Source organism: Gekko japonicus, unplaced genomic scaffold (genome assembly GCF_001447785.1).
Source record: "Gekko japonicus isolate JY-2015 unplaced genomic scaffold, Gekko_japonicus_V1.1 scaffold663, whole genome shotgun sequence".
Lineage (NCBI taxonomy): Eukaryota > Metazoa > Chordata > Lepidosauria > Squamata > Gekkonidae > Gekko > Gekko japonicus.
Window position 1 is genome coordinate 164,566 of NW_015170912.1, and position 14,636 is coordinate 179,201.

Below are 14,636 nucleotides of genomic sequence, written 5' to 3' on the forward strand. Positions count from 1 at the left end.
AAGGGCCACGTGGAGTGACAAAGCTAATGTGTCCTCGCCCCCCCCGCCCCTGGGGGGACCCAAACATACACACATTTTCAAAAACTGATCTTTAATGCATGCCTTCTCACCCCCCCCCCCAACACTGCTTTCCCTAATCCTATGGATTTAGCCAGGCCATGAATATCCGCGCACCCACCCACACCCACCCAGCCTCTCCCTCCGAAATCACCGCTTTATAAACCGCCCCTTGGAAGTCAGGTCTCTGCAATCTACCTGGGCCACTTGAGGAGGGACAGCGGGTGCCTTCGGCTTCGCTTGCCAGGATGGCCTCCAAACTGAAGGAGCGGAAAGTGAGTGGGGACTCGCGGGGCCACCCTGCGCGCTGGGGCTGGGCTCAGCCTCCACTCCCCCCTGGGCGAACGGGGAGCCCGTGAAGCCCTTGACTTTGTGGCTCACGTTGAGGTCCCGACAGGAGATGCCTAGCAGCTTTGATCGCCAGTCCCGGAACACCTCTGTGGAGGAGGCCTTTTTGCTCTCCAAGGGGCGGCTGGGGATGGACCTGGGTCCTGGGCACTGACGCATCCCTGACCGGTTAAAGAGCTGGTCGGTGGGGTCCTGCCCCTGGGTGGGTCCTTGGCGGGCAGAGCAAACGTCTGAGGTGAACTGGCGAGAGAAAGAAGAAGGGCTCCGGGGCTGTTGGCGTCGTTGTGGTGCCATGTGGGGTGATCTGCCACAGTCTGTACTGTATAACCCCCCCCCCGTGTTTTCCAGAAAATCCCCGTTTCCCACAAAGTGATCGAAAAAAGGCGGCGGGACCGGATCAACCGCTGTCTTAATGAACTTGGGAAGACGGTGCCCATGGCGCTGGCTAAGCAGGTAGGTGTGCCTGCCTCCCACAGCAGGCAACGTCACCGCTGCGTGGAGGCGTCTCGGGGCAGAAGGACAACGACGAAGTCTGGGTGCTCCTGCGCTTTTCACGCGGGGGAGGGAGTGGGGGAAATCTTGCGACTCTGGTCGCCTGACAAGGGGTCGCGGAGCTCCCAGTTGGCCGTGGCCACTCGGGGCGTACCGAGAATGAAACGTCTTTGGCTTCCCTCCGTCCCCGGCCGTGCCTTCTGCAGCCACGCAGGACCCTCTCCCCGATCAGTGCAGAGGATTCCTGACATCTCCCCGTCGATGTTTTTCAGAGCTCCGGCAAGTTAGAGAAAGCCGAGATCCTCGAGATGACCGTCCAGTACCTGCGAGCCCTTCACTCGGCCGATTTCCCCCGCGGGAGAGAAAAGGGTAGGCGCGCCCTTTGCGGGCTGTGCGCTTGCGGCCTTGGCCACGCAGACGCGGAGAGAAAAGTCTCGTTTGGGCAGCTGGTGGAGGGTTCTGGATAACGGACCGGGAGGCTCTTAATTGTCACCTTTGTCTAGAGGGGGAATGGGGGTCCCTGGCTACGGCATGGGCCCGGGAGGGATCTGCCACAAAGGGGGCTGGTGGTGGGCAGTGTTCTCTCTAAGCTGAGTTAGTGTGAGCTAGCTCACAGTTTTTTAGCCTCCAGCTCACACATTTTAGTCTTAGCTCAGGAAGGATGGCTCCAGAGCAAACCAACTTATGCAGGAGCCAAATTGCTCACTCACAACTTTCATGCCAGTAGCTCATAAAGTAGAATTTTTGCTCACAAGACTCTACAGCTTAGAGGGAACGTTGGTGGTGGGTATATGATGATTTTGTTGCCAGTGTAGCAGGCCTTGAGTTACACCTCGGATCCTTTGGGGAAGCACTGGCAACCCAGTGTCCCTCAGGCTCCCCTTTCCCAACTGTGAATTGATTCTATCTTGAAAAAAATGCTGGGATGTTCCATTTAAATTAAACCTTCCCTTTGAAACAACAATGAGATAAATGCAGGGTCTGCTAGGGAATATTAGCCATTGTGCAAGCCAAAGGAAATTTCCCTGGTTGAGAAGCAGCGGCTCTCCTGACTGGGGAGTCCAGGGAACAGACCACAGGAGACAGCTTGGCTGCTGCGCCAGACAAAATGATGGACTAAATGGACTTATGGTTTGATCCAGCAAGGCTTGTGATAAGCAGCAAAATACTGGGCACTGTAGTCAGTTCCTTGTGGCACTAGAATCCCCTTGGTCAGATCCTTGATCTGACAGGGAGACATGCAGTCACAAGAGAAAGTTATCAGAAATTTTCGCTGTATTCCGTTTGGACTTCATTGGGACTCTGAGCTCCTTTCTGACCTTGGGTAGCAACTGGAAAGATAAGGCTGCAGAAGGCAGCTGTGTTCCTTTGTTGCCACAAAGGCCCTTTTAACACGGTGGCCGTGCAAACCCAAACAGGTCCGCTCAGAATCTGACTCAGGTTTATTCAGTGGGGTTTATTCCCAGGAAAATGTTCATAAGATTGCACTATAATTATGTTATCAGAACAGTGACTGCTGCTGTGAGTGGCTTGCTCTGTTCTTAGCATGGATCCATTTGGGACCATCATGGGAAAGCCATATACCCTTGCATTTCATGGCCAGTAGCACCTTAGACAGCAACAAGAATTTTGGGGTTTGAGCTTCTGAGAATAAAAGCTGCCTTCATCAGACACAAGTGGGACAAAGGGAGATTTGACTCTCAAAGAATCCTGTTGGACCAACCCAACTACCTGCTGAAACTACCTTGTATTTCATGTCCCGGTGATCCTACTGTTTACATTTTTCTCTCTCCGTATCAATGGATACACATGTTGGCCAACTAAGGATAAAATTTCTTACATCTGATGAAGTTCATTCTTGTCCACAAAAGCTTAAGCCACAATAAACCTTAAGGTACCAAAAGTCTGTTGTTTTTGTTGCACCAGACTAACATGATTACCTCTCTGTACTGAATAATGCGGAGGCTCAAGTGGTTAAGACGCTGAACTGCAGGCTGTGGAAGGTCAGTAGTTCAGCAGTTCGAGACCGAGGTGCCGCAAGACGGAGTGAGCTCCCGTCTCTAGTTCCAGCTCCTGCCAACCCAGCAGTTCGAAAGCAAGAAATTGCAAGTAGATAAATAGGTACCACTTTGGTGGGAAGGTAACAACATTCCGTGCGCCTTGGTGTTTAGTCATGCTGGCCACATGACCACAGAAACGTCTTCGGACAGCGCTGGCTCTTCGGCTTGGAAACGGAGATGAGCACTGCAACCCTAGAGTCGGATTCAACTGGCTTTCGAGCAAGGGAACCTTTACCTTTACCTTTTTACTGAATAATTTCCCTTCCAGTTAGTTGCTATTTAGGCCCTCCTTTGGCTAAAAGTAGATTTCTGTTACCAGCCGGGAAGATTATTGACACTCTCTCTGTCTCTGTCTCTCCCCCCCCCTCCAGAGCTGTTAGCTGAGTTTGCCAACTACTTTCACTATGGCTACCACGAGTGCATGAAGAACCTTGTCCACTACCTGACCACAGTGGAACGAATGGAGACCAAAGACACCAAGTATGCACGGATCCTGGCTTTCTTGCAGTCCAAAGCCCATCTTGTCACCGAACCCGTCTTTACCTCCCTGGGATCACTCCCAGAGCCAGACTTCTCCTACCCACTTCCGCCAGCACTAGACTGTTTGGGTCACAGCCCCAGTGACTCTGTTTTCCAGCAGGGCTCTGGCCAAGGGCCCTTCTCCTGGCACAGCTCTGCGAGGAGCCCCCCAATCCCTTACATTCCTAATCCTGCTATGCCACTTGCTAGCCCTGGACAGCAGCGCAGCACCTTCCTGTCATCAGTACAAGGTCTGGACCGCCACTACCTCAACCTGATTGGCCACTCTCACCCTAATGCATTCACCCTGCCTGCTGGTCAGCATCCATCTGTGCTATAGCCTACATCTGGGATTGCCAACACACAATCCAAAGAGGGGTCCCTGTGCTTTTAATAGCTGCACAGAGAAGTATATGGCATTTGCCTTCCTAATGCTGCAGTGACAAAAGAAGCCATACCACCAAACCTCTCCCTGCCATGTAGGTCTTAAAGGCACAGGTGACCTTACAAAGCCAGGTGGTGCTAACCTCACTGGTATGTTGCATATTTATATGATCTCAAGAATAAACTAGCCTGAACCTCAGAATGCTGTCAACAAATGTAAATAGATATGCAAGTAACGGCGGAATAAATGTGAAATAAAGACGAACCACTGGTAAAGGGTCAGTTTGTGCGGTTTGAGATATGTTTTCTGTTTTTATTTATTTAGTGTCCTACTGTGTTGTTCTTCCAGATGTTTACTTCTGTGTTGGCACAAGTAAATGCAATGTGCACATCTTGCTTGTTTTCTATAAAGCATTAACTAAGAATTAATTGGGCACATGTTATGGGCAGTGTTCCCTCTAAGCTGAGTTAGTGTGAGCTAGCTCACGGTTTTTTAGCCTCCGGCTCACACATTTTTGTCCTAGCTCAGGAAGGAGGGCTCCAGAGCCAAACTAATGTATGCAGCAGCCAAATCACTTGCTCACAACTTTAGCGCCAGTAGCTCACAAAGTAGAATTTCTGCTCACAAGACTCCACAGCTTAGAGGGAACATTGGTTATGGGTATGTCCAATTACTGTGCCATGTTGGTTAGAAATTAATAGACAAATTATTTTTACACTGGAGTGTTTATTGAAACTTAATCAACTTACTTCACTCCTTTCTGGAATGTCTCAGAAGGAGAAAAGCTCTGGATCTTACTATAAACCTTGGCAGTAGCTAAACATATAACACTTCAAAGTGGGAAGCAATACTTATACCGCTCATTGAACATCCACAGACTGAAGCCATGTTAGACCTTGCAGTTAAAGAAAGAGTAGGATTTAATAGACAAGAAAGCAATGTGAGATATTTTGCCCTTTGGTTTGAATTTGTAGATTTAATTGGATATTAAATTAATTTTTAATAAGAGGAAACAAAAAAATGCAAAGGGACAGGGAAACTGTTGCAAAGAGAAGTGGGAGATGGCTTTGCCATATTGGTTGAGGCTGAGGTGTTGCTCCACTAGCACCCCTGGGAGTTTTGCCGCTGACTTAAGAGAAGCCTCATTGTACAAAATGTGTTCTTTGGTGCAAGACAGGTAATAACCCAATGCTCCTGACTCTGTTAGGTGCCTCTTATGGTTACACACTGGGCCTGACACCTCCACACTTCCTTGGGAGGAAATCTCAAGCTAATTAATCTGAAGAAACTTGGTTAGGGGACGTTTTGTAATTGGCTTGTCAAGAACATGGGTTGAATGTGTCATTATGAAGCTCTGTGTGTGGTTTTACTATGGCTGGATCACATTCTTGTTGATTCCCACACAATCAAATGTGTGAGTGCTTGAGGCTGCTGGTCAGCTCATGCTCTAGCCCTGTGGAGGCAGCATGCGTCATCCACCAGTGCTGTAATCAGGGAGGAAGATGTGCCACTCTCATGTTCTCTGTGACTGCAACAACTGGGAAAAGGGCTACCACCCTTGTTCAAATCGCAGCAGCTGTAAGTCCACGTTGTGGTGCCAGATCATACGAGTGGGACCCAAGTGATCCTGCCTCAAATGTGAGTCAGCTAGTAGCTTGTGACTCCTGTATTCCTAACATGCTAATTCAACCACGAGTAGAAATGTGTGGAGAAATTTTGCTCAGTTTTAGATTTGTCTTATTTTGTTTATTAAAAATGTTCAGATTATGTAATACTGTTATGTCAGGTGTTAGAAGTCATTACAGTGTTTAGACAACAATCCATTGGATTCGGTGGGGGACACATTTCTTTCTGCAATCGTTTTGACTCCCGATCAAGATGAAATTCTTAGGGATTTATCCCTCCCGGAAAGTATCCACATCCGTGCCCTTGTGGCTTGGTAGTTAGAGGGTTAGATTAGGATTTGGGAGATTCAGGTTAGAATCCCCACTCTATGAAAGCTCCTTGGGAGGTGACCTAGAACCAGTCACTGTCTCCGCCTGACCTACCTCGCAGGGTGATGCTGTGAGGATAAAATGAAGGAGGGTAGAATGACACTGTAAACTGCTTTGGGTCACCATTGGGCAGAAAAAGGGGGTATAGATACAGAAATAAAAAATGCAAGTAGGAGAAAGTGTCTCCATTTCAGAAGCAACTAAAATTCTCTTCTACTCTCTGAATTGGGAAGCTGATGAGATTTCATCCATAAAAGGGGGAAAAATCATGCAAGAAATGAGACTTCCATGTTATAAAACTCTGGATTTGTATGTAGCAGCTTCTGTTTTTCTCCATCTGTATAAAATGGCTATTTTTTAGAGTGCAATCAATTTTTGTTTGCATGTACAAACAGATTTTACTTGCTCTTAGTAAGTAATTAAAAGAACAACATACTTCAGTTTCAGCCAATATATGTAATAATGATTTAACCACTTTTAACCAAGAACAAAGGTATTTTGGCAAACATTTGCTAAATTTTTATCAAATAACAGTGATCAAAACTTTACCCAAACAAGATAAACTGTACTTCAATAGTTAAATGCTTTGAACGCAACATTTTAGTAAAGGGAATATAATGATGCCCTGAAATAGTTTCTTTCCCCAGGTATTCCTGTATGTTGATAGTCCAGGTTGTCCTTATCTATGTAGGGCACTTGAGTAACTTCTACACCTGTGCTACCAAAATAATATTTTCCTTTCTGTGCATAAATTACTATAGACTTTGTTTAGTATGGTCTGGACTTCTGGATCTGTGAAGGTCGATTATTCCATTTAATTCTGCAGGCTTCCCAGAGATCTGAGTTGGATTGTTTACTGAGGTCATGGAATAGGCTGACCCACAATTTGTGAGGCATCCACCCCATTATCCCAAGACAGACAAAAAGATCTTCATTACAATGAGGATAAAGCACAGTGTATTTCTTCCATTTAAACTGTAAACACAGAAAAACCTGGTGCAACAGATTGACTTAGGAGAGGTCATACTGCTGGACAATTTGAGGACAGGGAGGAGGAAATAATGGCCTGTTTTGTCAAGACACACTTAAGACTCTAAATCCAAAGGAAGGCAGTAAGAAAATGGCTCTGCTTGAATGTCTGCAGGATATGCAGCAGCAGGAGAATGGCTGGTGCCTATTATTGGGAACCATGTCTTACACTCATTTTCATCATCCCTTGAGGTAGAATATGAAGAAAAAGCCTTTGACTATTTTTCTCTCTCCCGGCACTAAGCCATGCAGAATATCCTTTGGCACTGAAGCATTACAGATATAGTGTTACCTTGGAAATATAAATTATTATTAATTTATTCAACATTTTGTCCACTGTTAACCAAATTAGACCAGCCCCCCCTGTCCCTACTTTCCTTTGCTAAGTAGATATTCTCTGTGGGATTAGCACAAGGCCACCATAGTAAAAACTTAGGTCATTTACATATAATTTTGCAAACTTGCAGTGGGCCATGACAGTCTTTGTGGCTCAAATGTTTCTATTCTTGATTCCCCCCCCCCCATTTTCGTTTTCATTTCACTGAGGAGGATAAACCCTGCTTTAGAGTTACAATGGCTTTTGGATAAAAGTCTTGCTCTCTCGTCCCCCTTCAAATCTTCCTCTGACTGTCCAAGTTTCCACTCTGTAGCACAGACACACAGACCCCGCCAAATATCTGTGCCGTCCAGTAAATGCTGAGAGTCAAATATTAGGTAGTTTTATTTCCTTCTCATAATGTGAATGATACTTGTTTGAGCTGAAGAAAGAATAACTTGAGGCAGATTTAGAGTTCAATGTGTCCCCCCCCATCTTCCCACAATGCTTCAATTCATGCCGCCTTCTCTCATGTGCTTTCTTTTTAAGTAAGTTGTATAGCACTGGTTTCCAAGAGCAAAACACAGAGAAAATAGTGGTTTGGGCCTGGAGGTGATCCATTGTATTGTCTCTGAAAAGAATAATATCTTGTTTCTTGGGCTTCATCCTTGAGTGGGCAAGAAGAAAAATAATCATCCCCATGAAATCAAAGGTTCTCTCTACACATGGGAATGAGGAACAAAGCTGTTCACCACAACTAGGCCTCGGTCTCCTTGAATCTCCCTTGGCTGCTGGAGGAGCCTTGCGGTTTGCATGGGTCCACCCAGTGCCCAGCAGCCTTCTTAATACAGAGGTCACTTGTGCTTTCAAGCGTTATTAAACAAACAAATCCTTATGTTCCCCTCACAGTTACAGGATCACTGGCCTTCGACTGGCCCTTGAGCACACAACAGAGTAAGGTGAGGGGAAGAGAGAGAGAGAGTGCAGTCAAGAGAAGGTGGCAGTTGAAGATTGGGTTCAAAGACACTCATGAATAAATAAAAAAGCAATATGGTTCCTCAGAGAGAAACCACTTGGCAGGCCACAAGGCAAGAGGCGACCGATAGCCAAATACACAAGAGGGGAGCATAATGGTGAAAAGTACAAGTTGCTGCTTACTTTGGAAATCAGTCATTTCAGAATTAGGGCTTCTTGCACTAGCTCTTCACATCTATTATTACAGTTATACTGACAACAACTGTTCAAAGGAAGCCTTCATTAATATCACCATATGGGGGACTAAAAGTGACTCAGGCTTCCCGATGAGTTTGTAGCTGGCTTAAACCAGTCACTTCCCAGATCACAGTTCATATACTTGTACCCTGTGTTGCACAGATAAAAGCCATTTGACAATGCAAGAAAGGTAGGTCTACATTGTACACTGTATGCACTTGGGACTGGTTCACACATACAACGATATCACTTTTCCCCGTCATTTCAGCCTCACACACACAGCATAAGAACATACAGTCAATGCGTGTAGAACAAGGGAAAGGACTGCATCTACTGGTCTCATACAGATGAACACATATAAACACATAAAGCCGCCTTATACTGAATCATACCATTAATCTATCGAGGTCAGGATTGTCAACTCTGACTGGCAGTGGCTCTCCAGGGTCTCAGACAGAGGTCTTTCGTATCATCTACTTTCTTGACCCTTTCAACTGGAGGTGCCAGGGATTGAATCTTGGACCTTCTACAAACAAAGCAGATGCTCTTCTACTGAGCCATGTGAACCCTTCCCTGCTTACACACATGCAACCTAACATCATCACAGAGTCTTTGTGCATGCAAACTGTATGCACATAGTCTCTGTACCCAGAATTGGTGGACACACACAGGCAGGGACAAGGCCACTGGGCATGATCGTGTTCCCCCTACTACATGCATTGCCTGTACATCCCAATATTGCACAAAAGGGGTTTGATAACTCACTAGTCTTTGTGTGAATTATTCTATTGCAAAGCATTGTGTTTGGGGTGATGTGGAATTTCTACGTGATATATTTGATCTACAATGGAACATTCATTATTCAAACCATCCCTTGATGTGGCAGTCACTAAGTGATGAACATAGAAGTCTGATCTGACTGACCTACATTCTCTTTTCTTATCTGACACCCTCAAGAAGTTTTCATGGACACTCAGATTCAGGCTAGACTTGATATAGAGAATATCTATATTGTTTACTTTGGGCTTTTCTAAAGTTAACAGTCTTTAAACAGTCACAAGGGTGACAGAGCATAGTGCTGGGAAACGGAAAAAATGGAAAACCACATGGTTTTCCTGATGTAGATTGCTTCCACAAACTGCTATCTGTTCCAATGAGGTAAACATACAAGTGCCTGTTTGGTATTTTTATCCCCTCTCCCCCAATTAACAGCAGCTCTGGGGAATGGAATTTATGCCTGGAAATGGTACAGAGGAAACAGCCAATTTTCCAGCACCACGAGTTCAGTCTGATCTGGAGTTATAAGTCTTATTTTATCTAAAACAAATAACCCATTTGTGGATTTTCTCACCTCTTGTCTAGTTTGGTCTCTAGCTGGACTTTATTCATTTATTAAACATTCCCCACACAACTTTTCTCCCCAAAGGGGACCTAAATCAGCTGACAAAAGTGCAATTTAAATAGGCAAAAGACAAAATAATAATGGCGTTTGGCTCTTGCCCTGTGCCTTGCACCTCTCCTCCAAGCCTTACCTCAGTTACGGTGATACCTGCTGGACACAAAAAACAGTATGTTTGTAGATGAAGGCTACACAAATACTGAGATTCTAAGTACATCTGCATTTGTTCTCCTTATTCTAAACTATTGTCTCTATAATTTCGTCTAACTTAATAATCAATAAAATGAGTCTATGATTGATACAAAGTTATGAAAAGGCTGAAAAAAGACAATGTCATACAAATATTAGAGAGCAACCCATCAATTGCAGCACATTTAAAACATACCAACCCCCCCCCCCTATGTCTGTTCAGTAGAGATTTGACCCGTGGAGTTCTGAAATGCCAGAATCACTAGGAGTAAAAATAAGGGTATGTTATATTTCATAGGCGTTGGATCTGCATCAGAAGAGAATAGTACCTCTAAACATACACATGATTCAGCAACGCAGTCATAAAAAGCAGGAGCTGCAGAACCATCAAAAAAAATCAGCAGTGTGCTAAGGCCTCCCCACAGAACCGGGACTGATTAAATAATACTAGTCCTGGTCCATTACTACTGGCACAATGACTAGGGATGGGCATGAACTGACTCACGAACAAAAGTTCATCATGAATTTTGGCCGATTTGTGGTTCACAAAGCAATATTTGTGGAAAGGTGCCTGACACGAACGTTTCACAAACGTTGATGCTGTTTGTGGTGGTTCCTGGTAGTTCATGAACAATTACTTTTCCAGACAGACTGACTTCACTCATACTGTTTACAAAACTCCAAGGCAATGGGAGGGACCGGGAATTCTCCAACCTTGGAAACACCAATAGGAGCCCTCCAAAGTTTAACGGGCACTGCTGGCTGCCAATGAAAGAGTTCCCATTCTGCTCTATGGGATCATAGTGAGCTCAAAGTGCTTTTCACTTTGGAGGAAGCTTTGAGATCACTAAGACTTTTTGCAGCGTTCATTGAAACATTTGGATAAATATTTTGGTATTTGGCAACCTTATGCTTGGAGATATCTGTTGAACTCCCTGAGGAAGACACTGAAACAGGAGGATATCTGGACCTCTGTTGGAGGAAGACTGAGCACTTATTCAAAATAGACTTACAGGAATCCTCCCTCTTAAAACTTTTGTATAATTAAGGAGGACTGATATTAATAAGGGAGGGGATATTAATAAGGGAGGGGAGCAGTGGCACAGTGGGTATATCCCACTGTCTTAACATCCCTACTGTGTTAGTTCGAGCCCCGCGCTGGTGTGAGCAGCCAGCCTGTTGTCCCCAGCTCATTGTCCACCCAGCGATTCGAAAGCTTCAGCGAGTAGATAAAATGGGAACCACTCCTTAGAGAGGGTAGGCACACCACTCTCCCTTGTGGGAGGGTGTTAGCTGACGGTCGGGACTTCCTGGTCAAGGTCGGGAAAAGGCAAAAGAACTTCTCGGCTACAAAAATCCCTGCAGTGGATGTCTCCGGCCAGGCGGTGGCAGTGTGGCGATGTGACATACAGGTCCTGAAGCCTGGTTGACAAGCAGCCGTTCGGAAAATGACTGAGCCAAGCCAGAAGACGTTTACACCGTGCAGTGACAGCGTGTGCAATTAAAAATGAATATATGTTGTCCTCCCTATCCCCTATGAACATTGTTAGTCCCCTGTCTAATGTGTAACTGTACATCGCTTTGAGCCCACTGGGGAAAGCGATTAATAAATTGAAAGTATTATTATTATAAAGGGGTTGTGCAATATCTTCTGTGATATATTAAGATACGATACTTAGATGTTTTGATATATGATTCTTTCTATGTATTAAGGCTCATATGATAAATAATATATGGTGAATAAATTGTAAAACTATAAAACAAAAAATATATTAAAATTATTTGAGATATTTTATAATTGTCTGTTGCACGGTATTTGTTGATTTTTGGTATTGCCTCTTTTCTCTCGGCTGTTTGCAGTTACAGAGAGAGGCTGGGAACTTCTTAGTCCTGTTAAGTTTGTAGTGCCACAGTGGCACTGGTTCTGCTGGGCACGTTGCACTGGTTCTGCTGGGCTTGCAAAAATGCCCCTCACCTTCAGTTTCTACTGAGAGATTCTCTAGTTTGACGTTTGTTTATTGGAAACAATGAAGGGTTTCCAATAAACCATTTGGGGGGCTATAACTCAGACCCCGTAAGTCCAATCCTTACCAAACTTGGAGGGCAGGTAGAGGGGAGTCAACTAGAGTACTGCTGAGAGTTTGGTGTCTCTAGCTTTCACAGAAACCATTCTGTACACTCCTGAACCTGTGCCTCATTTCCCCAGAAAGTACTTTCCTGGGGGCACCATCTCCAGCCGGGAGGGTGGGCCTGTGGGGCATAAGCTGGACCCTGTTAATTTAATTGTCATCAGACTTGGCAGGCAAGTAGAGGAAAGTCATTCAGAGATCCCCTGCAAATTTTGTGGCTCCAGCATGCCAGGGGGTGCCTATTCTACTGCATCACAAACTTTAAAAACTGGTTTTTCTAACACCAAAAAGTTCACAACAGTCCATGGTTTGCAAACTGCACATGCCACAAACTGAACCACATTTTCCCAGTTCATGGCCATCCCTAGCAATAACCTGCTGTCACTAGTAATGGAACAAGGCTCTGCTCTGATCAGGGAATTGTAGCTCTAGAATAGAATGTCTCACTGGGAGGATTCATTAGAGTGCCAACAGAAGTCAGTATGTGGTCTCCCCAGAAGCAAGAAACTTGGAGGAAATTTTTTGTTGCCTTTTGGCTGCTGCAGCTCTGCCCTCAGCTACTGTTGTTAGCCTCCAGGTGGGGCCTGGAGTTCCCCCCAAATTACAACTGATGTCTAGATTAACAGATCAGTTCCCCTGTAGAAAATGGCAACTTTGGAGAGCGGGGAGGGGCTGTGGCTCAGTAGCAGAGCATCTGCTTGACATGCAGAAGGTACCTAGTTCAACCCCTAGCTTATCTAGTTAAAAAAGGGTCTGGCAATGGGTGATGTGAAAGACCTCTATCAGAGACCCTGGAGAGCCACTGCCAGTCTGAGTAGACAACACTGGCTTGGTGTACCAAGGGTTTGATTCAGTATAAGTCAGCTTCATGTGTTCACGTGACTCTATGGCATCATATTCCCCCTACATGCTCCCTCTCCGCCCTAAACACTGCCCTCCACAGCACCACTCCGAATCTCCAGGAATTTCCCAAGCCAGAATTGACAACCCTATGGGATACCCTTACTCCTGGACTCAGGGCTCTTTTTGTAGAAAAAGCCCAGCAGGAACTCATTAGCATAATAGGCCACACCCAACAACAGAAACTCATTAGCATATCCAGCCACACCCATGAGAGCATAGCTCATTAGCATATTAGGCCACACCCCCATGTTACCAGAAGTGTGGTCATCCAGCCACACCCACCTTTTGCTTCTTATTCTGTTTACCTTGTTTGTTGTCAAAACCCAGGGCTTTTTTTGTAGCAGGAACTCCTTTGCCTGTTAGGCCACACCCCTAATGTAGCCAATCCTAATGAGTTTCTGCTGTTGGGTGTGGCCTATTATGCTAATGTGTTCCTGCTGGGTGTGGTCAACTTGGGAGCCAGCTGGAACTCCGTTCCTGTGCGTTCCTGCCCAAAAATAGCCCTGCTCCTGGTGGAAACTGAGTTACTCAGTTGGGGGACGGGAAATCAGACAGGAGAAATTAGAACTAAAGAAAGGGCATTTGCCTGCAATCTTACCTGCATGTCAAAAGCCACTGAGGCGGCATGCACACAACTGCTCCAGCAAAGAGTGCATAGAACTGCTGGTACAACAAGCACGTTAAAATGCACTCCCCACCCTGGAATCCAAGTGTCATGTTATTTATGTATCAAATCGTGTAAGCCGCCCTGAGCCTGCCTTTGCAGGGAGGGCAAGGTATAAATTAAATAAGTAAATAAAATAAATGTTTACAGCTGCTCACCTTGGATCTGGAAGATCTGGGATGGACTCCACATTCACACTGAAGAGTCCGATCACAAGCAAAATGTTAAACTGACTTATACGCGTAGGATCAGGCTTTCTGAGTTTTATTGTACGAAGGTTTTTGATTGTGAGCCACTTTGGCAATAGCGTTGCCAACTGCCTGGAGAAGAAACGTCCTGCCCCTTGAGTAAAAGCTTAGCCAGATACTAATTACCAAGTTGATGTTGTTTATCTCCATGCCATGAGAAGATACTAATTACCAAGTTGATGTTGTTTATCTCCATGCCATGAGAAGCTTCCGCTGCCCATTTTCTTTGTTAAACAGACAGGATATTTCCCTCCTAGACTGCGGGGTACCCTGTTAGGTAAAGATGTGGGGTAAAAATCTAACAAATTCAAATAAATAAAAACAATTCATAGACATTGTGTTGGGTATTACAAGTTGAAAACACTCAGTGTATCTGGGGTTAAATGTTTGTTTATGTTACTCACAGGAAGTCACATGTTTCTCATGTAACCAATGTTCTTTAGATGTAGGAAGCCTGGGAATTTTCTCCCTGATCTAGGGATTTGATTGGGACTAAAGTGTCAAGGTATATTACCATTTTATGGCTTCTCTTCCCATCTTTGTTTTGGTGTTCTGAAGAAGAGCAGCCATAATCTCTCTTCTAGTTTTGTCTTTGTAGTGTAAGGATGTAGCCGATTATGCTCTTTTGTTATTTTCATCCCAGTTACCCTTCCCATGCTAGAATTTAGTAAAAACTTGATATTTTAATCACA

At 45.1% G+C, this 14,636-nt stretch overlaps 1 protein-coding gene across 1 annotated transcript; it reads left to right on the forward strand.

Annotated features, from left to right (window-relative positions):
- Window positions 1–305: 305 nt before the first annotated feature.
- On the forward strand, window positions 306–3,816 carry HELT (helt bHLH transcription factor). The gene is made up of 4 exons (XM_015418707.1): window positions 306–332; window positions 754–858; window positions 1,170–1,266; window positions 3,329–3,816. Exons 1-4 carry the CDS (start codon window positions 306–308, stop codon window positions 3,814–3,816), a joined length of 717 nt encoding a protein of 238 aa, XP_015274193.1.
- The last annotated feature ends 10,820 nt before the right edge of the window (window positions 3,817–14,636 follow it).

What these genes read in the sequence shown, in the direction of transcription:
- HELT (XM_015418707.1), top strand. Translation starts at nt 306, where the DNA reads ATGGCCTCCAAACTGAAGGAGCGGAAA. An exon ending in CCAAACTGAAGGAGCGGAAA is followed by an intron (nt 333 to 753) that starts GTGAGTGGGGAC and finishes CGTGTTTTCCAG; the next exon opens with AAAATCCCCGTTTCCCACAA. An exon ending in CCCCCGCGGGAGAGAAAAGG is followed by an intron (nt 1,267 to 3,328) that starts GTAGGCGCGCCC and finishes CCCCCCCTCCAG; the next exon opens with AGCTGTTAGCTGAGTTTGCC.